The following is a 21,272-nucleotide window of genomic DNA, read 5'->3' as shown; positions in this document are numbered from 1 at the left end:
ATCATGTTCAACCCATCGCGCCGGCTCACTACTGAGTACTGGTCTCCTCTCAGAATGAAAATGGTTAAGGCCAAAGTTCGCCACGCTGGCCAAGTGCGGATTGGAGAACTTTACACACCTTTAAGAACATTCTAAAGAACTTTCAGACACGCAGGTTTCTCTGTTGTTTTCCTTCACTGCTAAAGCAAGTGATATTTAATTGCTTAAAACATACATTTCTAAGAAAAGTTAAAAGTTACTCGGGATCGAACCCCACACCAAACTTAAAGAAGAGGCCTAAGTCTTAACCACAGCTAATACTAACCAGTGGGGCGATTCGCTAACTCAGTGTCTAACAGTGAATGATACCCACCAAGCTAATTTTTTATCCATTGAAGGTTTTGTACGAAAAAATATTTTAATATCACCCAGTAAAGCAGCAATGTAGAACCAACCATCGGCTAACATTCAGTGTCAGACACTGAGTTAGTGAATCATCTAGCAGGTGTGGTAATATAATATTATTGTTTTATGGTAGTCAAATGACCTCCGAGACAAAGAGGCCAACCCAGTAATTCTTGCCAAGATTCTTAAGTAATCCGCATTTATTGTCCAATAGATATGTCTGGACAACATTGCATTCTATTGCACTTCATATTTATGGGTACGCCACTGCCAAAGTCATCACTCATAACAATAACTTGTCAGCTTGTGGGGAACCGCAGTGGCCTAGTGATTAAAGGTTTTAAGTAGTCCACTTGTTCGAATTCCAGATTTTTTTTTATTTTCATCAATTATCACCTTGATTGGTTGATGATGGTGATTATCGCCATAGGATTAGGAATGGTGACCTGGCACCAGAAATCGCAGCGTCGGGAGATTTCACTAGGTATACAGACAATCTCAATTGACTCTCTGGGAGTTGTTGACTATCGTCTCTGTGCAATCCTTGCAAGAGGCTTAGTAATATGTCCAGCAGAGATCTATTTTTTTTTAAAGAATATTAGTCATTTTAATCATGACTAACATTCCCCTTTCCCCTCCAACTATGCGTTAATCTTTTGCTAGGCGTGGGTACGACAATAGTGCAACGGGTGGGGTTTGAACCTCTGACCTTTCGGTTTTCAGTCCGCTCCTATAACCGTTGAGCTATGAGGCTTCTATTGATTCAGACATCGGCATAATTTGGTGTCATTGGCGTCATATACGCTCTGTGATCATCATCATGATTAAGCCTTCGCCGGCTCACTACTGAGTACGGTCTCCTTTCAGAATTAGAAGGGTTTTGGCCACAGTCTACCAAGCTGGCCAAGTGGCTGACTTCACACAGCTTTGAGAACATTATGGAGAACTCTGAGGCATGCAGGTTTCCTCACGATATTTTGAGATAATTAATTGGATAAAATTCACATAACTCCGAAAAGTTAGAGGCTATTAGGGGTACGTACGCTTTATAAAATTAATATATTATTAATTCAAACATTCAAACATCTACACTGAGATTCATTGATACAGCGATAAGTGGGGTTTTCACGTTGGTCAATATTAATAATAATATAAGTTTTCATAATTAGATTTTATATTTCACAACTGACGGTTTGGCACGTGGCCATCGGGAGGGAGACAGCGATGGTTTCACGCATGAGTGGGAAAAGGACAGGTGATAATCTTGTGTGAAAAATATTTATGCTAAGGCCTTCTGTTGCTATGAATTCGACTATGAATAGACGACGGTTGTTTATTTTTGTAATACGATTTGAAGGTTAACTGAGTTTGATTTTGCGGGAATTTTCTCGTTCTTGTTGAACCGGGGTTAGAATGTGTTGGGTGTGTTTGGCAAACCTAACGGAGAGTCTATATCTGATGCCCTTCACATGGTCGACCAGCACGCTTCATTATAAGCACTCTCAATACATATCTATATAAAATCGGTTCATTCGTTTAGGCGCCACGATGCCACAGACAGATACACACGTCAAAATTATAACACCCTTCTTTTTGGGTCGGGGGTTAAAAACAAAGTCAGTTAACGAACAAAGTTTTTTTTACTAAGAGATGCGCTTGACGACATCATGCTTATGTGTATAATATAATTTTTTTTTTGTGATGTAACCACAAATCCAAGGTTTTCGGATTTTCCCTCTTACTTGTGCTATAAGACCTATCTACCTGTCTAATTTCATGATTCTAGGTCAACGGGAAGTACCCTATAGGTTTTCTTGAGATAGTACATGAAAGACGGACAGACGGTCAGACAGACAGACAACAAAGTTTCCTTTTGAGGTACGGAACCGTAAAAAGCAATTATGAGGTATAGATTCACGGGCATCAGCTAGTTACACAATATTGTGGGAATCCCGATTGTTTCTATGCAACATTTTCATTCCATTAATTTTGACTTATTTACTTTTTAACACATTGTTTAAATTTGTTTTAATAGCAAATCTAAAAATTCTTTCAGCAGTTCTGAAAACTGGCAGGCTGTCTAACTTTCGTGCGTAGGAAAAGTTAAAACAAATGTTTTTTCGGGCAGCGGTGCCAGATCTGATAAACAATTTGCCATCCGTTGAGATATCACGGTTCTGGCTCGTTTGACAGAAAGACAATAAACACTAATTTCTCAATTAGTCCGGCAGTTTTTGCTGGAATATTAATTTGAAACTTTCCTTGTAGCTTGGCTTTTGGTATGCTTTTGACACGAAAACTTATTGAACTCTACTTGGAATATTTTAACGTTTAAAATATTGTAAGTCATTTCCTTTATAAGTATAAATTGTTACGGCTATACTCAGGGTTTATTATATTAGGTACCTACTCTAAGCAAGTAAGAGTACCAATTAGAATAAACTGAGGACACTTTTTGGACTGCAAATTAGACACAGAAATTAATCATAAGTAGCTCTTTAAGCCATAGTAATATTAACTTATTAGCCTAGTCTAGATTTTAGTAGGAGTATGGTGGATAAGTGTAAATTAAAAATTTATAACACCCCCGACAAGTGAAGGTTACATTAACTAGAAAAGAGCTGATAACTTTCAAACGACTGAACCGATTTTCTTGGATTATACCTAAGAACACTCTCGATCAAGCCACCTTTCAAACAAAAAAACTAAATTAAAATCGGTTCATTAGTTTAGGAGCTACGGTGCCACAGACAGATACACAGATACACAGATACACACGTCAAACTTATAACACCCCTCTTTTTGGGTCGGGGGTTAAAAAAATGGTTTTTAATCATCTCCTTGACGCAACGATGAGTGTTTTTATAGGTGGGAGATTTTAATTTCTATTGGCACAGGCAATTTCGTGATTTCGACCCAAAGAGGGTATTTATTCGTCCAAGCCCAAAGATTGAATTTTTTAACGGGACGGATTAGATGTGTATTTTCTAGGACGCATTTGATATTTTATATTATTGGTAACGCGCACATACAACGATTAATTTGGTGTTTTTAATTTTTTTGTATGGTGATTTTAATCATTTCATATGATTACAACAGCCACTTATTAAAGTTTTCCCAGAAAACTCAAGAGCCAATAAAAGCAGATAGATATATTATTTACAATTATTTTATATAACATAACTACAATATAGTGTTATAGAAAAATGACTAAAGGTTTTTTATTGGAGCGGGCATGTGTTACATACCTACCTGAAATGCTGAAAGTATGCATTTCACACTGCGACCTCACTAGAGAAAAAGATAAAAGAAAAAATAAGAAAAGATCACTAAGTGGACAGGGAAGTAATCAGCCGTCATATCCATTCGCACAAGCAAGGTTACTTGCATGTTTTAAAGTAAAATTAGGTACTCGCATTAGCAATAACAAGCAGCGATGATAGCCTAATGGTTAAGGCTCCTATTTGCAGGGTCCAGGATTTGAATCTCGGACATGCACTTTCAATTTTTCGGAGTTATATGCGTTAAGTAATTAATCACTCAATAAGTCAATCTGTACTGTCTTTGCTGTACTATTCTACTCCCTTTACAACCTCTCGCACTGCCAGGGGTCACTGGTAGAGATCTCTTATAGAGATAAGAGTCCACTTTTTCTTTCTTTTTATCTTTATTGTTACAACTTTCTGGTACAAATAAATACAATCCATAGGTCTACTAATATTATAAATGCGAAAGTGTGTCTGTCTGTCTGCTACCTTTTGACGGCCCAACAGTTTAACCAATTCTGACGAAATATGGTACAGCGTTAGCTTATATCCCGGGGACGGACATAGGCTATTTTTTATCCCGGAAAATCAAATATTTATCACGGGATTCCCAAAAACCCATCCGCTTAAACGATTTGTATGAAATTTTGTACCGAGGTAGCTTGCGTCCCTATAATTGACATACTTAGGCACTTTTTATCCCGGAAATCAAACAGTTCCCACGGGGTCTTTAAAAACCTAAATCCACGCGGAAGAAGTCGCGGGCAACCTCTAGTATAAATATAAGGAAAACATCGTGAGGAATTCTCTATAATGTTCTCAAAGATGTGTGAATCAGCACTTGGCAAGCGTGGTGGACTGTGGCCGAAATCCTTCTCATACTGAGAGGAGACCTGTTCTCAATAGTGGGCCGGCAATGGATTGAATTGATGTTGATAAAAAACATTAGATTTGTCAAAGCACATAATATAACGAAGTACAAGTGACGGTTGATCCGAATAAGCAAAACCGAGGGCAAAAACTAAGTGGGCAAATATAGTTATTGTTTACAAGACAATGACTCATAACATTGGCTATCAGTAGGTATTTCATTGTTTCACCATATAAGAACCGATTTGGGAATATGCCAACTGTATGTACAAGATAATATAATATTGATCGATATTGATGAATGTATTGAAAGTCATATTATATACTTACTATCACTATATAGCTAATGATTTAATTGGTATAAAGAATCTCTATATAATTTAGGGATGTTTTTAAATTAACAAGTGTAAATTAATTTATAACACCCCCCACAAGTGAAGGTTACAGTAACTAGAAAAGAGCTAATAACTTTCAAACGGCTGAACCGATTTTCTTGGATTATAGCTAAGAACACTCTCGATCAAGCCACCTTGCAAACAAAAAAAAAAACTAAATTAAAATCGGTTCACTCGTTTAGGAGCTACGATGCCACAGACAGATACACAGATACACGCGTCAAACTTATAACACCCCTCTTTTTGGGTCGGGGGGGTTATAAGGTTAGTTCACTGGCCAATGTCAAAAACATAGTAAAACGCCAACATAATATGCTAGATTTGGTTCCAAGGGGTCGTAAACTTTTATTGTCCACGTGACATATTGTAATGAGCTCTAACGACCGTGTAGGTGTATTTAAGTCTTGGTTTTACAACGTAATTATAATTTTGTTTATTAGATAATGCTGCCCAACTAGAACAAATCATAATTGTAGCTTAGTGACAACCAAATTACACAGTATTACAGACAATATTAGATATAATCCAATAATCCAGTATTGCAGACAGTAATACTGGATTATTTAATCCAGTACTACTGTCGCAACATTTAATGTTATTAGGACTGTATCTTTAACTGTCACGCCCGGCCCGTGTACGAAATAAATAAAAGTGTAAATTAAATATTTATAACACCCCCGACAAGTGAAGGTTACAGTAACTAGAAAAGAGCTGATAACTATCACACGGTTGAACCGATTTTCTTGGATTATAACTAAGAACACTCTCGATCAAGCCACGTTTCAAACAAAAAAAAACTAAATTAAAATCGGTTCATTAGTTTAGGAGCTACGACGCTACAGACAGATACACAAATACACTGATACACAGATATACACGTCAAACTTATAACACCGCTCTTCTTGGGTCGGGGGTTAAAAAAAGGTAGGTAGGACATACATAAAAATAAATAAATTTGCATATACATTACATAAATAAATATTTACAGGTACCGGGTGGAGGATTACACCTCGGCATGGATGACCAGACGGCCGGGGTCAGGGCGTCAGGTTGAAAAATTGACGGACTACCCTGATTCCTAGTCAAGTCCGTGAAAATACGGATATAAAAAACTCGGACCGAACCCGGTTGTTGCTTACGCACTAATCCAATCTCTGATCCAAATCCAAGCTATTCAGTGGACATCTTTGACATAATATTATGTACCTCATAAGTCTAACCGATTTGAATCTGAATCAAATCCGAGATATTGTCACGGATGACGGAGAGTGATATTATTTTCACGGATTCAGATCGGTCAAACTATTAGCAAGCTGAAGTGGCAGTGGGCAGGCCATACCAGCTGTCGTACAGGCGATGGCCGTTGGAGCCGGAAAGTCCTTGAGTGGAGACCGCGTTTAAGCAAGCGTAGAGTGGGACGCCCTCCAGCACGATGGACCGACGATATAAAGCGGCTGGCGGGAAGTGGCTGGATGAGGAAGGCTGAGGACCGGGTGTGGTGGCGCTCTATAGGGAAGGCCTATGTCCAACAGTGGATGTCCACAGGCTGATGAAGAGATCGGTTGAACTGCATAATCGCTCTTAGCCATACATAAACATATTATTCCTTGTATGAAACAAACACAAACATCCACTTTGGACGCTTTATTTCAGTTCAAAGCCGATACAGACGGCCAGACACGATGACAGTAGGTATGCGGCTACCATTGATCAACGTCTCAACCCCGGATCAGTATTAATACCTAAACTAAACCGTTCTTAGAACCAACAGACAGACTACGGACGATTTCACATTAGTCATTTTGTTAATTGTAAATCTTTACAATATAAATGGATGGACTGGATTTGGCAGATGCACAGCCACAGATTTTCGCCTTTGAAGCAACGAGTCTTGAGTTGAGTCCCGTTTTGGTTAGATAATTTTTTAAATAGGCAAATAATTTGTTTTTACTCTAAAAATGTATGGATTCTGGTCCTCCGATTCCTTAAAATCCCTCAATAAGGTTCAACCTAGGCCATAATAATAAAAGTTTTTGGGATAGGTACAATTTATGTCATACTCTGACCGGGCAGACGAAGTTGAGCGCGAAAGTGGTGTTTTAGGTACATTGTCATGTAACAAGCGTAAATTAAAAATTTATAACACCCCCGACAAGTGAAGGTTTGTATAGTAATTAGATAAGGCTAGCTTTAAGTTTTATTGTAATAAAACTTGTTTATTAGGCAAAAAAAAAAAAAAAAAGTGAAGGTTACAGTAACTAGAAAAGAGCTGATAACTTTCAAACGGCTGAACCGATTTTCTTGAATTATAGCTAAGAACACTCTCGATCAAGCCACCTTTCAAACAAAAAAAACCAAATTAAAATCGATTCATTAGTTTAGGGGCTACGATGCCACAGACAGATACACACATCAAACTCATATCACCCCTCTTTTTGGGTCGGGGGTTAAAAATACCTGTTGACGAATAAAAAATGCAATTAGATTAGCTTGAAACACCATGTTCGCACTGGATTTTAGAAATAGATTTAATTTATATAAATTTAGAGCAGATCTCCGTAGAGTATTCAACTAATTATTTTGATTGCTTTATTTCCGATTTGAAGTAGACGGCATAATAATTTAATCTAAATAGTGGACATGGATTGACCATTTATCAACGGTAAAATAGAATAATATTCCTCGTTCCAGGAGGTGTTTTAAGATCGCTTACGACCTATTTCGCGTTAGTTTAGGTTGAACACACTGAAATTCGAACAGTTATGGCTAGCTGCTAGTGTTTAACAGGGAACTCGCTTCATACAATCGTAGTTCCAATCTCATTTGAATATTAAGCAACCAAAGTCCATGAAATTTTGCAGACATATTCTAGAAACTAATATCTGTGTCTGTGGTGTTTTAGATTTTTCTAAAAATATGTAGTTTTAAAATTACAGGGGCTCAAAGATTTGTATGTAAATTTTTAAGACCGCGTAACTTTGAAACCGAATATTTTAACAGAAATCTGGAAAACCACAGACAGATATTAGTTTCTAGAATGTGTCTTCATGGACTTTGGTTGCTTAATATTCAAATGAAATTGGAACTACGTTTGTATGAAGCGAGTGACGGAGAGACCCCTCTTAAAACGATAAATCTCGAAGATTTTGCAAACAAAACTATTCCTAAACTAGCCGATGCCCGCGACTTCGCCCGCGTGGATTTAGGTTTTTCGAAATCCCGTGGGAACTCTTTGATTTTCCGGGATAAAAAGTAGCCTATGTGCTAATCCTGGATATTATCTATCTCCATTCCAAATTTCAGCCAAATCCGTCCAGTAGTTTTTGCGTGAAGGAGTAACAAACATACACACACACACACACACACACACACACACACACACACACACACACACACACACACACACACACACACACACACACACACACATACAAACTTTCGCCTTTATAATATTAGTGTGATATGGTTCCAGTATCAACGAGAATGTAAGGTATAACTCAATTTTATTGACAAACTACTAATTACTAATCTGGTCTGAATGAGAAGGATTTAGGCCATAGTCTACCATGCTGGCCAAATGTAGATTGACAGACTTCACACCCGTTTGAGACCACTATGGATAACTCTCAGGCATACAGGTTTCTTTCACCTTTAAAGCAAGTGATAACGGACAATAACTCGGAAAAGTTAGTGGTCCGTACTTGGATTCGAACCCCGGAACCCGGACCTCCTAAATAAAAAGCCAAAGTCTTAACTACTAGGCTATAACCTAAATAAAAATCCAACTATCTATCATTTATATCATCACACTAATATTATAAAGGCGAAAGTTTGTATGTGTGTGTGTATGTTTGTTACTCCTTCACGCAAAAACTACTGGACGGATTTGGTTAAAATTTGGAATGGAGATAGATAATATCCAGGATTAGCACATAGGCTACTTTTTATCCCGGAAAATCGAAGAGTTCCCACGGGATTTCGAAAACCTAAATCCACGCAGACGAAGTCGCGGGCATCATCTAGTAGTTATGAAGAGGTTAAGTTACGATGTAGGGGTAATCTCCGGAACGAATGATCCGATTTTGAATTTTTTTTCACTGATAGGGAAGTAGATAGATAGGTACATTATCTTCGAGTTCTATAGCCGATAAATTACGCGAACAAAGTCGCGGGCCAGTGCCAGTTGAAACGTTTATGTTTGAGATTTTAAAAGGATAACCTTCCCTTTATCATTTGTTCTCTTTCACGAAAATTCAACGATTTTCCGATATGATGAACCTTTCTGCCAAAGTTCCCAATATCTGAGTAAGCAGTAGATTATTATTTCATGTTCAGCGTCATGTTACTCAGTTTCATGTTATTTTAGGCAGCGACGCATAATAAATAGATGGACGCCATAAATTCTAAACCGGTTAGCGTATTGACAGGAACATCGGGAAGTGCTGGAAAACAGGGCACGATCTAATATTTCAATTATAGCCTCGATAGCTCAACGGTTGAGGAGCGGACTAACTTCCGAAAGGTCAACGGTTCAAACCCCACCCGTAGCACTATTGTTGTACCCACTCCTGGCACAAGCTTTACGCTTAATTAGAGGGGAAAGGGGAGGATTAGTCACGATTAGCATGGCTAATATTCTTTTTTTTTTTAAATAACTAAATAAGAATTTATATTGGTGTCTTGAAAGCTCAGAGTCACTCAGCGAGCGAAAGAGAGGGCTATGCTTGGAGCACAGACCACGTGGCTTGAAGTTACTCTACGTGATCAAATCAGAAATGAGGAGGTCCGTAGGAGAACCAGAGTAACCGATGCAGCTCAGCGGGTGGCGAAGCTCAAGTGGCAATGGCCAGGGCATATAGTTCGAAGATCCGATAGACCTTGGGGTCTCAAGGTGCTCGAATGGCGACCTTGCTCCGGAAAGCGCAGCATTGGGAGATAGGTGGAAGGATGACATCAGGCTAATCGCAGGGAGCCGCTGGATTCAGTCGGCGCAAGACCGTGGCATGTGGAAGTCCCTACAAGAGACCTATGCCCAGCAGTGGACGTCTGTCCGTTGATGATGATGATGATTGGCGTCTAATATAAAGTCACTTTTAAATGACTCACTAGTTCAAAGATTATGGTTAGATAACTCTCTAGATACCTAACTTATCATCATCAATCCATCACCGACACACTACTGAGCATGGGTCTCCTCTCAGAAGAGTTTGGACTTAGCCCACCATTTTTTTTTTTAATTTTTATAACTAAATAGGTTTGTGCTTGACTACAATCACACCAAACAGGAGAGTTGCAGCCTAAGGTGGAGCGCGTCTGCCCAGAAGGTGCCTATTCACTCTTCTTTTGAAGGTACGTATTAGAAACGAGGAAGCAAATCGCTTCGTAAGAGCCCGTGGGATGTGAGCCATGCTGACCAAGTGCGGATAGGTAGACTTCATAGATCTTTGAGAACATTATAAGGATTCTTTAGGCTTGTATATTTCCTCACGATCATTTCCTTCACCGTTACAGCGAGTGGTACTAAAACGCATTTAAATCCGAAAAGTTAAAGATGTGTGCTCAGAATCCAACCCCGTACTCTTCGATTAGGAACCCAACGTCGTAAGCGCTATCGATATCACCATTGATACCAGCTATAAGTTCGGTTGGCCTAAGGCCTAATCTTGAATTTGAGATCGCATACCTTATTGTTTTTTTTAAATTCAGATACAAATTAGCCTTTTACTGCAATCTCACCTGGTGGTAAGTGATGAAGTAGGCTAAGATGGTCACGGGTTAACCTGGAAGGAATATGGCAGTTTTCATTGAACCCATATTCCTGTGTTTTTTTACTCGGCATCGTGCCGGAAAACTTAATCGCTTGGCGGCACGGCGTCGCCGGTGGTGTGGTAACTAGTCACGGCCGAAGCCTCCCACCAGACCCAGGCTAGAAATTTAGAAAATATAAAATTCCAATCCCCTGCCGAGAATCGAACCCGGAACCTCCCACTAATAAGACCACAGCACCTACCACTGTGCCTGGAAGACTGCGTCAAATATAATAACAAGAGTTAATTAAAAATTTATAACACCCCCGACAAGTGAAGGTTAAGTAACTAGAAAAAAGCTGATAACTTTCAAACGGCTGAACCGATTTTCTTGGATTATAGCTAAGAACACTCTCGATCAACCCTCCTTTCAAACAAAAAAAACTAAATTAAAATCGGTTTATTAGTTTAGGAGCTACGATGCCACAGACAGATACACACGTCAAACTTATAACACCCCTCTTTTTGGGTCGGGGATTAATGATGAGCAAACAATGGTTGTTCACCAAAACTATACATCCTGATGACAATTTCTTAGTCCTGACGAAGAAATTGAAATGAAGGAGTTGAATATTGTTATTCTAAAGGAAAATCATGGACGCGCGTAACAAAAAGTTCACCATCCGATAGAAATAACCTAACCTCGATTTCAACGAAACCGAAAGTGGGTCAGAAGACTTTGTTGACTACTAGATGTCACAATTAGTTGGAGATTGGACACAACACAGAATTTTATAGCTACGCCACGATTGGAAGGTCAGGTATACTGTGCCAGTTAGTGCTCTATTTAACCGGGCTCTCTCCGTCACTTACTCCATACAATCGTAGCCCCAAATTCATTGGAATATTAAGCAACTAAAATCTATGAAATTTTGCAGACATGTTCTAAAAACTGTGCCGGTGGTGTTTTAGATTTTTCTAAAAATATTTACTTTTAAAATTACAGAGGCTCAAAGATTTGTATGTGAATTTTTAAGACCGCGTAACTTTGAAACTGAATATTTTAACGGAAATCTGGAAACCACAGGCACGTTTCTACAAAATTCCATTGAGTATGATTGGTTAATATTCCAATGAAATTGGAACTACGTTTGTATGGAGCGAGTGGCGGAGAGACCCCTCTTAAAAGTAGCATTTTCCCGCAACTTTTTGATATAATTTTAGCCTTATAGCACTTATAGCTAGCTATCTATCACTGTAAGAGTTACCAAAATCGAATCATTAGATCCACAGGTTACCTTCTAGATACAAACGTACTAACTTTTACCTCTATAATATATTATGTAGATAAACTGACGAAAATGAACCCCATCATCGGTTTAGTATGCGACATCGTACCAAAATGCTAAATCGATTGGCGGGATTTTTTGCCTGTAGGGTGGCAACAAGCTAGCCTAATCTTCCCACCAGATCAGACAAACAATAGTTTAAAAATTTCTTCTACCGGGAATCAAACCCATGACCTCCTAGACTTATAAAAAGCGGTCCACCCCTGCACTAGAAAAACCACTAAGAACTTTATCTACTCTTCATAGAAACTAATAATTAGGAGATTTTCTAGAAATGACGATGAACAAGAATATAGAAGAAAAGTAAGACATGTAGTTTAAACAACTAGCTGACGCACCGCATCTTCGTCTGTTTCCGTTCGGATATTTAATTTTTACAATCAAACTTGACCCATGAAAATATGTAAATGATAAAAAATATAAATACCTACAATGTAATCCACGAAAACTAATAGGTTGTAACTGTAAACGAAAAAAAAATCTTTATTTTTCATTAGCATTGTAATGCGACTCACGCAATCTATTGTATATTGATGATGCTAGGGCAGAAACCTTCCCACAAGTCCAAACAACAACTGCACAAAGTTTTAGTGCAAACGCACAGGGAACGAATAGGAAGACATATCTACAGACTATCTTTTTTTTTCAGAAAAAAAAAAGAAAATTTAAGTATTTTGATATTCATTTATCATTCAGGTATTTACTTTTCCATCAGTGTTGCCAGAAAATATGATGACAAACTGTCCAACCTTTACCAGAAATTACGATCATCTTCACTGGGTTAAAAAAAATTAACAGGTACAAAATTCATCTATGATGCATGACATGAGAAAGAGCCATTTATACTTACGAAACATTATTTCGCAAAGATCACCTACATATTATAAACTGTTATAGATTATTTTTATTGGTCTAGTGAGAAAATTCATTGGAGTCGTAACATTATTTTGGATCAGCCATAAACCAAAGGGTGCGTGACATAACCGACATCCTGGCAGCAGCAATAAATCTCATGAGATTAATATCAACTTTCCGCTCGGTTATATTATTTTCGGATGATACATTCAGTTTTCCGTGGATACGGATAACCTATAAATTTGTCTGTGAGAAAGTGGTAATTTATTAATAATAAATTAAACATGCAAAGCGCATTTAATTGGCGCGTGACGTCTGGACTCCGTGAGATGGTCATTTCTCACAAATCTCCAAACTCAACTAAAGTAAAAACTAGTAGGTACCTAGTGCTGTTTTTTGCTATATTCCTTCTGGAAAAGGATAGTGTAACTTTTGGATTTTAATTAAGTTTGGTTAAGAAAATCGTGTAGAATGTGATCAGCATCATTTTCGTGATTCCGAGTTTACCAGACGGGCGCGGACGCCGACCGCTCTCGCGGCACAGCCGAAATATCCCGCGGCAGTTCAAAAATAGTCCACGCAGACCGAAGCCGGGCTGCATACAAAAGTGGTCTGCCGACCAACATATCGCCTTATCAAATTTCCCAGCCCACACCCAGCCGCCCACGCAGTACGCACCACTCAAAATCCCCATTCCTTCCCCAACCCCCGCCGACGGCGGTCATGCATTAGTATGTTAGCACAGATCCCGCGCCGCCACGAAGCACTCCGAAGCATTAATCGATTAATAAGCGCACTAACTTACACTCCTCTCGCACTGACACTGGGCACTGGTTAACGTTCGCGAGCCGAGACGATACGCACTCGGCGCTAGCCACTGCTAAACTGAACTGAAGTCTGAACCCGCGGGAACACGCTCCCGAAATACCCCTTATTGTGTGTACATTCACTACACTTATAATACCTAGGCTTTATAAATCTCCGCCTTTATAAATAGTGTGGGTTAGATACCGCTAAGGCATTAAAGCTGGATGCAGTGGAAGCTATTAACCTACATCATCTAACCTGGATGCGCGCGCGCATAGACACGTACACCTTGACTAATGAATGAGGATCTTGATTGCTTTGAAAAATTATTGCTTTTCCATTAGTATGAGATGTGTATCGATATATCGATTTGAGCTAAGACCTGTGAAGTCTAGGATTTATGCATCTATGCCTTCAGTAGTGTGGGTTAGATACCGCTAAGGCATTAAAGCTGGATGCAGTGGAAGCTATTAACCTATATCATCTAACCTGGATCCGTGCGGCTGTAGACAGTAAACACATACACCTTAGCTAATGAATGGGGAACTTGGATGGTGATCTTGGATTTTACCTATAATCTGTATAGTCTGCCGAACTCTTAAGTTTTATATACTAACTTAGCTTTGTAGAAAAGATCATTATAGGCTTTGATAAGCCATGAAATTGAGAAATCCTGCTGGTGATTTTTTCACATGCTTCGTTTCCTAAATACGCCTTATTGTGTGCATTCACTACACTTATGATAACTAGATTTTATAACATCCCTGGCTTTACAAATAGTGTGTGTTAGATACACAGCTAATTTATAAAAGTTGGATGCAGTGGAATCTATTAACTTATATCACCTAACCTGGATGTGGGCGTAGACACGTACGCCTTAACTATTGAATGGGGATCCTGGAGCTAAGAGAATTCATAGTGCCTACAAATACATAGTGGCGAGCTAGGATCTGCCTATTAGAACTCTTTCGTTTCAAAGGCTACCTCTTTTTAGCTCTGGTAGAGAAGGTCACTATGAGCTTTGAAAAGCTTTGAAAGTGAAGAAATGCTACTAGTGGCTTCTTTTTTTTAATAAAGAATATTAGCTATGATAATCATGACTAATACTCCCCTTTCCCCTCCAATTAAGCGTAAAGCTTGTGCCAGGAGTGGGTACGACAATAGTGCAAAGGGTAGGGTTTGAGCCGCCGAACTTTCGGAATTCAGTCCACTCCTCAACCGTTGAGCTATTGAGGCTTTTCACATGAGTTATAGAGTATCTACAAGTCTGTGGAACTTCTCAGTTTCATAGGCTAACTTATCTTCTAGTAGAGAAGGTCACTGCGAGCTTTGAAAAGCTTTGAGATTGAAAAATCCTGTAGGTGGCTTTCACGCACATCCTTCGTTTCTCTGCACTTTTTCTTTCCTTCTTTTTCCTAGGTTTGAATAATTTAAGGTCCTGGGTTGCCCAAGTGGCCAACTGGTTCATTTATGAAAATAATCTGTTATATTTGAGTGGTACTCTCTTTACCTTTTTCAACTTGAATTGCGATCTCTACCAAACGTATATAATATTATGTGATTGATAGAAAAAAATGCAAGCTTTCGCTCTGCGTTAAAACTTAAGGAACTAAAATACAGATATAATAAACAGATCAAATTTTTTATTTCTGGTTCTTCTTTTAAGTCTTTTCTTGTGGTGCCCATTTTATCATCACTTTAACTCTTGTATTTTTCAGCATCTCTCTACTTGTCCCATACACCGCAGGTGTTGGGATTTACAATACCTATATCTCACTCTAGCTCAACGTTCATCCGGTCTCTATAATTCTAGCGTCTTCTTGGACTGGACCGAAGATTTTATGAAGTACCTTTCTTTCGAAAATTGGTACAGAGTTAGCTTATATCCCAGGGACGGATATACTTAGACCTCTTTTTATCCCGGAAAATCAAAGAGTTCCCACGGGTTTCTTCCCATCCCATCCGTTTAACCGAAAGATGTTACAAAAGTAGCTTGTGTCCCGGCCATTGATATAAGCAACTTTTAATCCGAAAAATCAAAGAGTTCCCATGGGATCTTTAATTTAAATCCACGCGGACTAAGTCACGGGCATCATCTAGTATGTAATATCTCCTTTCTGCCTAGGTCGTGTGGATACACACGACACGAATAGCTAGACACACGACATGGAACAAGTCATAGGGAGCTTCTGAATGCAGGTTGTGGAGATCACAGTTTATGGAAATCCCTACAAGAAAGAGATCTACATACATTATTATTCAGCAGTGGACGTCTGTCTGACTTTGAGGATGAATTCCTCCTTAAAATTTCAACCAGCTCTCCAGTTAAGACGTTAGCGATCGGAATCACAGCGTTTCTGTATAATATTCCGTCTATTTTTGTTACTTTTATTGCCCTGCTGCTATTTCTGGATAACTTTATAGTGAAATTACGTTTAACGCCTGCCAAAATTCACACTTTCTATGTTGCTAATTCACGGGAATTAGCACAACATTTTCTTGGAGCTTGAAGATTGAAATTATTTACTGAGTACGTATACTGAGTAGTAACGGAAACGTTGGTTTAGTGGATTTTCCTGAATGCATCTTGTTGCCGACCTTATATAAGTAAACAAATAATTGGTGAAGAAATTGGGTGTTAAGAACAAAAGAAAAATAAAACCACAAACACTAAAAAGTAAAAAATATTTTTTTTTTTCTACATGTGTAATATACCCATTATATACCTTATGTATGAAGTCGAGCGAGCATAATAAAAAAAAAACTAGAAATCTAAGTGCAAAGCTCGCCCGACTTCATGCCTAGGTACCTGACACGTGTAGAAACAACAACTATTTTTTACTTTTTAGTGTCTGTGGTTTTTGAAGTCATTTTTATTTTTCTTTTGAATTTTTTTTATTTCACAATTTTTAGTGGCCCCACTGTACTATAATATGCTATGCCGAGTTAAAACCCTATTTTTACTAAGCTTGTACACTGATCGCGAGTAATTTGCTCTTATCCATTGAGGAGCTCTATTCTCCATCTCCGAAGAAATTCATCAAATCTTCACCAAATTTATATGGGACACCTGCATAATATACCCTTTCAAACAAAAAAAATCGGTCCAGGGGTATTTGAGTAATCGGGGAACATACATAAAAAAAAAGATTCTGACGAATTGAGAACCTCTTCCTTTTTTTGAAGTCGGTTAAAAAGTGTATATACGGTACACCGTATTTAACTGATATATTTCTAAAGTGGCACAGTACAACTATAAAAATGTTTGTTTTAAAAATAATCATAAACAGTCCAGACCAGTCTACTCGTATTTCGTTTTAACTTTTCGCGTCCGTCAAAGATGTAGAGTGTAAAATGTAGTAACGATATTCTCTTTGTGGAGAACATAAAATCATCCTTAAAATGTACTTATTACAAAAAAAAAATTTGATCAGCTACCGACGTTTTATGTTTTGCATAACAAAAGCCATCAACAAGCAATCTTAATTCTATATGAACTACGCATAACTACTATAGTATATATATATACCCAAACTTCGTATAGTACATCCATACTTAACCACTTGAACATTATTCTGAAACTTGAAAGAAGTTCAAAGAAGGTTCAAAGAATTTCATCCTCAACACATGACAGGAAAGAATAAATTAGACGTCGTCACGTCAAAACTACATTAATGTCACATCAAAATTAGCTTTGTAAAAAAGAAAAAAAACTAATAAATAATAATGTAAACCAAATGGAACTGTGGAATGGTCTTGATAACCTGATCAGGGTTATGTGGAGGAGTGCATTGATCATCGCCTTCATCAGCATCCCGCGACGTGCCGTCTCTCTAACAGGATTCGCGAGCTGGACGAGGAAGGCGTTGTACCACAAAATCGACCTATGCACTCAAACATGCTACAACCAGATCATCCCTGGCCTATATTTGAGCAATGCAAAAGCAGCTTGCGATCAAAACATTCTCAGGCGCCTAAAAATCACACACATCCTAACCGTTGAGTCGCGTCGCCTACCTAAATCCACTTTCGTCAATAGCAACATTAGCTACCTCTTCATCAGGGCTCATGACTCGCCTAGCACCAACCTGCTTTCATACTTTCCAATGTCCAACTCTTTCATCGAAGACGGTCTGCGTAAGGGCAACGTGCTCGTCCATTGCCACTATGGAGTGTCCCGATCTGCCACCCTGATCATAGCTTACATCATGCAGAAGTATAAAATGTCGTTCGAGCGAGCGTATTCGTTCGTACGACAGCGAAGAAAGTTCATAAACCCAAACTCTGGATTCGTCTCTCAGTTGAAAGAGTACGAGAGGCGGAACTATGACGTGAAAGGTATCGAAAGGTTTGAAGCCTATATGAACGTGAAGGCGAGGAAGCATAGGTACAAAATTGCGACTTTTGCAGCCATTGCGGTGGGATTGCTGGTGCCACTCGCTGTTCTGGGTTAGCCGTTTGCAACTCCTAAATAGTTAGTAAATAGTATTTTATTGTGAAAATCAAGCAAAAATAGAGTAGATAGATAAATCAAGTCTAAATCAAGATTATTTTAGGTAAGGGTCTGACTTGAATTCTTATTTATTTCAAACTAGAGGATGCCGCGTGGATTTCGGTTTTTTAAAATCCCATAGGAACTCTTCGATTTTTCGGGATAAAAGTAGCCTATGTCCTTCCCCGGGATGTATCCCAAGTCTGTACCAAATTTCATAAAAATCGGTACAGCGGTTGGGCCGTGAAAACGTAGCAGTCAGACAGACAGACACACTTTCGCTTTTATAATATTAGTATGGATCACACAAGGTGCAGGTTCCGCCCTTATATTGACCTACTGCTCAGTGGTTCCGCATATAATTTCGAAAAAATTTAAGATAGTTTTAACAAGTTATTTTACACCCGCTTCTAATAATTGTAGTGTTCATTTGAACTTCTCAATGGAAACCTGACGACAATACGGAAACATCGAGCTGATCTGATGTTAGAATTGGAGGCCATAGAAACTCTACCATAGCTAGTGTCCTAAGTCTATCGAGATCAGTCTCCTTTCTCTATCTTGTCTCAGTGAGTTCTTTTGTAACTAAACTAAAGACCGCGGATACACCTGTAAGTTTTACTTACGTACATGATTAACTTACGATGAATTTACTAATGTAAACACTCTTATTAGTACATTTCTTGTCAATTAATTACGTGAGTTACTTACGTGAGTAAAACTTACAGGTACAATCTCAGCCAGTGAGAAATTATAAAGGAAACGGGTATTTTATTTAGATATCTTTATTGTATACGCATGGGCAATAGAATCTAGAAAGACACAAAGCTCGTTTTTTTTGGTTTTTAACCCCCGACCCAAAAAGAGGGGTGTTATAAGTTTGACGTGTGTATCTGTGTATCTGTCTGTGGCATCGTAGCTCCTAAACTATTGAACCAATTTTAATTTAGTTTTTTTTTTTGTTTGAAAGGTGGCTTGATCGAGAGTGTTCTTAGCTATAATCTAACAAAATCGGTTCAGCCGTTTAAAAGTTATCAGCTCTTTTCTAGTTACTGTAACCTTCACTTGTCGGGGGTGTTATAAATTTTTAATTTACACTTGTTTAAAGTAAAGTAGTTCAAAGACAATTTATTTTGAATCCCCATCCGATTTTTAGTCAAACAACATATAAACAAACACAACACAATTAAACCATTGTACCTCACCTAGACTCTTTTAAGTTCCATATTATTATTAGCACCATTTTTAAACTACTTAATTTGCTTTAGAATGTAAGATTATCTTCAATATTTTACCAAATTTTACCTTAGCTCTAAAATAATTTAGATTAAAAATTTTAATTTATTGTTTCAGCTAATTACATTTTTCAACAATACTTCTGAAGATATATGACGCTATCCCTACTACGGTTGGGTGTTCTACATTCGCCAAGTCCCGGTTAATGTGGCCGAACCATTAAAAAGCAATTTAATTCACTAAAGATCTGAAATCGGGCGTGAAATCATAACACCCACTATAAACAGTAAAATATAAATAACGTTCATCTCCACGCAATATCCAGAAGGATGAGGAAAAATATTATCCTATCAATTACTTATATATTATATATATTATAATAATGATTAATTTTAACAAATACAATGTACAAAAGGATTACATAAATTGTTTGTTATGTGTGTTTTGACTTGTACTTATATTGTTAACGTGCACTTAACTGATTAAACTTTTTAAACTATTTTCAAAGAATTACATAAGAAGGTATTTTTTTTTTTGATTTGTATACTTATTTAATTAGTTAAGTGTGGTAAATTTTTTTGACCTAACTTTACTTTTGATTACTTATTTTGCATGATATCCTCTAGAGAGGTAATGGGCGGGACACAATGTATAATAAATACCTAGATCGCAGAGCCGAAAAACGTCGGGGTCCCAATGTGCAGGATTTTTTTAAAGAATATTAGCCATTTTAATTATGACTAACATTTCCCTTTCCCCTCCAACTAATCGTAAAGCTTTAACTAGAAGTGAGTACGACAATAGTGCAACGGGGTTTGAACCGCCGACCTTTCAGATTTCAGTCCGCCCTGATAACCGTTGAGCTATTAAGGTTCGCAAATTCTCTCGCACGGGAAGGCAGTGTTTGCAGACCCTTTCTAGGTGCAGAGACGACATCAAATGAATCACAGCTGTGCCGTTTAGTATCCAATGATTTACTGGACTGTGATTTTAGAGGAACTCATAATCCATCATTATGATCAACCCATTTCCGCCCCACTACTGAGTACGGGTCTCCTCTCAGAATGAGAAGGGTTTAGGCCATAGTCTGCCACGCTGGCCCAATGCGGATTGGCAGACTTCACACACCTTTGAGAACATGGAGAACTCTCAGGCATGCAGGTTTCCTCACGATGTTTTCCTTCACCGCCAAAGCAAGTGATATTTAATTGCTTAAAACGCACATAACTGAAAAGTTAGTGGTGCATGCCCGGGATCGAACCCCCGACCTCCGATTAGTAGGCGGACGTTCTAACCACTCGGCTATCACAGCTTAGCTGTCATAATCCATACTTTCATACAAATACTAGCTGATGCCCACGACTTCGTTCGCGTGAGTTTAGGTTTTTTAAAAATTTCGTGGGAACTCTTTAATTTTCCGGGATCAAAAGTAGCCTATGTGCTAATCCAGGGTATAATATATCTCCATTCTAAATTTTAGCTCAATCCGTCCAGTACTTTTTGTGGGAAGGAGTAACAAACATACACGAATACACACAAACTTTCGCCTTAATAATATTAGTGTGTGATTATATAATGCAAAATTATGTCTGTCTGTCTGCTACCTAGCTTTTCACGCCCATCCATTTAACCAATCTTGCCGGAAGATCAATTTAGCTTAAATGCAAGACGGACTAGATTTTGACCCGGAAAATGAAAGAGTTTCCATGGATTTTCAAAATACTTATGTCCATGCGGACAAAGTCCTGGGCATCATCTGATATTATCATAGATTAATTAATTATGATGTATGCTTGCATGGTAGCCATGATGACATCTCATTTAACGGCCGAAACATTACTTACGAATACATCTTGTAGGATTTCAAAGGA

General features: G+C 38.2%; 2 protein-coding genes across 3 annotated transcripts in view; one reads left to right on the top strand and one right to left on the bottom strand.

The window, feature by feature from the left end:
• Nucleotides 1-13,792, bottom strand: part of LOC123877268 (twitchin) — a 166,470-nt gene extending 152,678 nt beyond the window's left edge. The window contains exon 1 of the mRNA XM_045923837.1: nt 13,672-13,792. The gene's annotated coding sequence lies outside the window, so the exon portion shown is untranslated. The remainder of the gene's footprint in view (nt 1-13,671) is intronic.
• Nucleotides 1-19,837, top strand: part of LOC123877270 (dual specificity protein phosphatase 22-like) — a 76,029-nt gene extending 56,192 nt beyond the window's left edge. The window contains exons 1-4 of one of the 2 annotated variants that reach the window (XM_045923879.1): nt 4,485-4,490; nt 11,442-11,452; nt 17,374-18,122; nt 19,519-19,837. In XM_045923879.1, the coding sequence (XP_045779835.1) occupies nt 17,411-18,122; nt 19,519-19,547 (741 nt within the window). In that variant the 5' untranslated portion in view covers nt 4,485-4,490; nt 11,442-11,452; nt 17,374-17,410 and the 3' untranslated portion in view covers nt 19,548-19,837. Of the gene's footprint in view, nt 1-4,484; nt 4,491-11,441; nt 11,453-17,373; nt 18,123-19,518 lie in introns of those variants that run through there. The other variant, XR_006798546.1, reaches the window with a different exon arrangement.
• Nucleotides 19,838-21,272: the final 1,435 nt, after the last annotated feature.

The sequence above is a fragment of the Maniola jurtina genome, chromosome 23 (assembly GCF_905333055.1).
Source record: "Maniola jurtina chromosome 23, ilManJurt1.1, whole genome shotgun sequence".
In the NCBI taxonomy this organism is placed as follows: domain Eukaryota; kingdom Metazoa; phylum Arthropoda; class Insecta; order Lepidoptera; family Nymphalidae; genus Maniola; species Maniola jurtina.
Note: the sequence above shows the minus strand (reverse complement) of the source record. Positions and strands in the feature narration are given on the sequence as shown.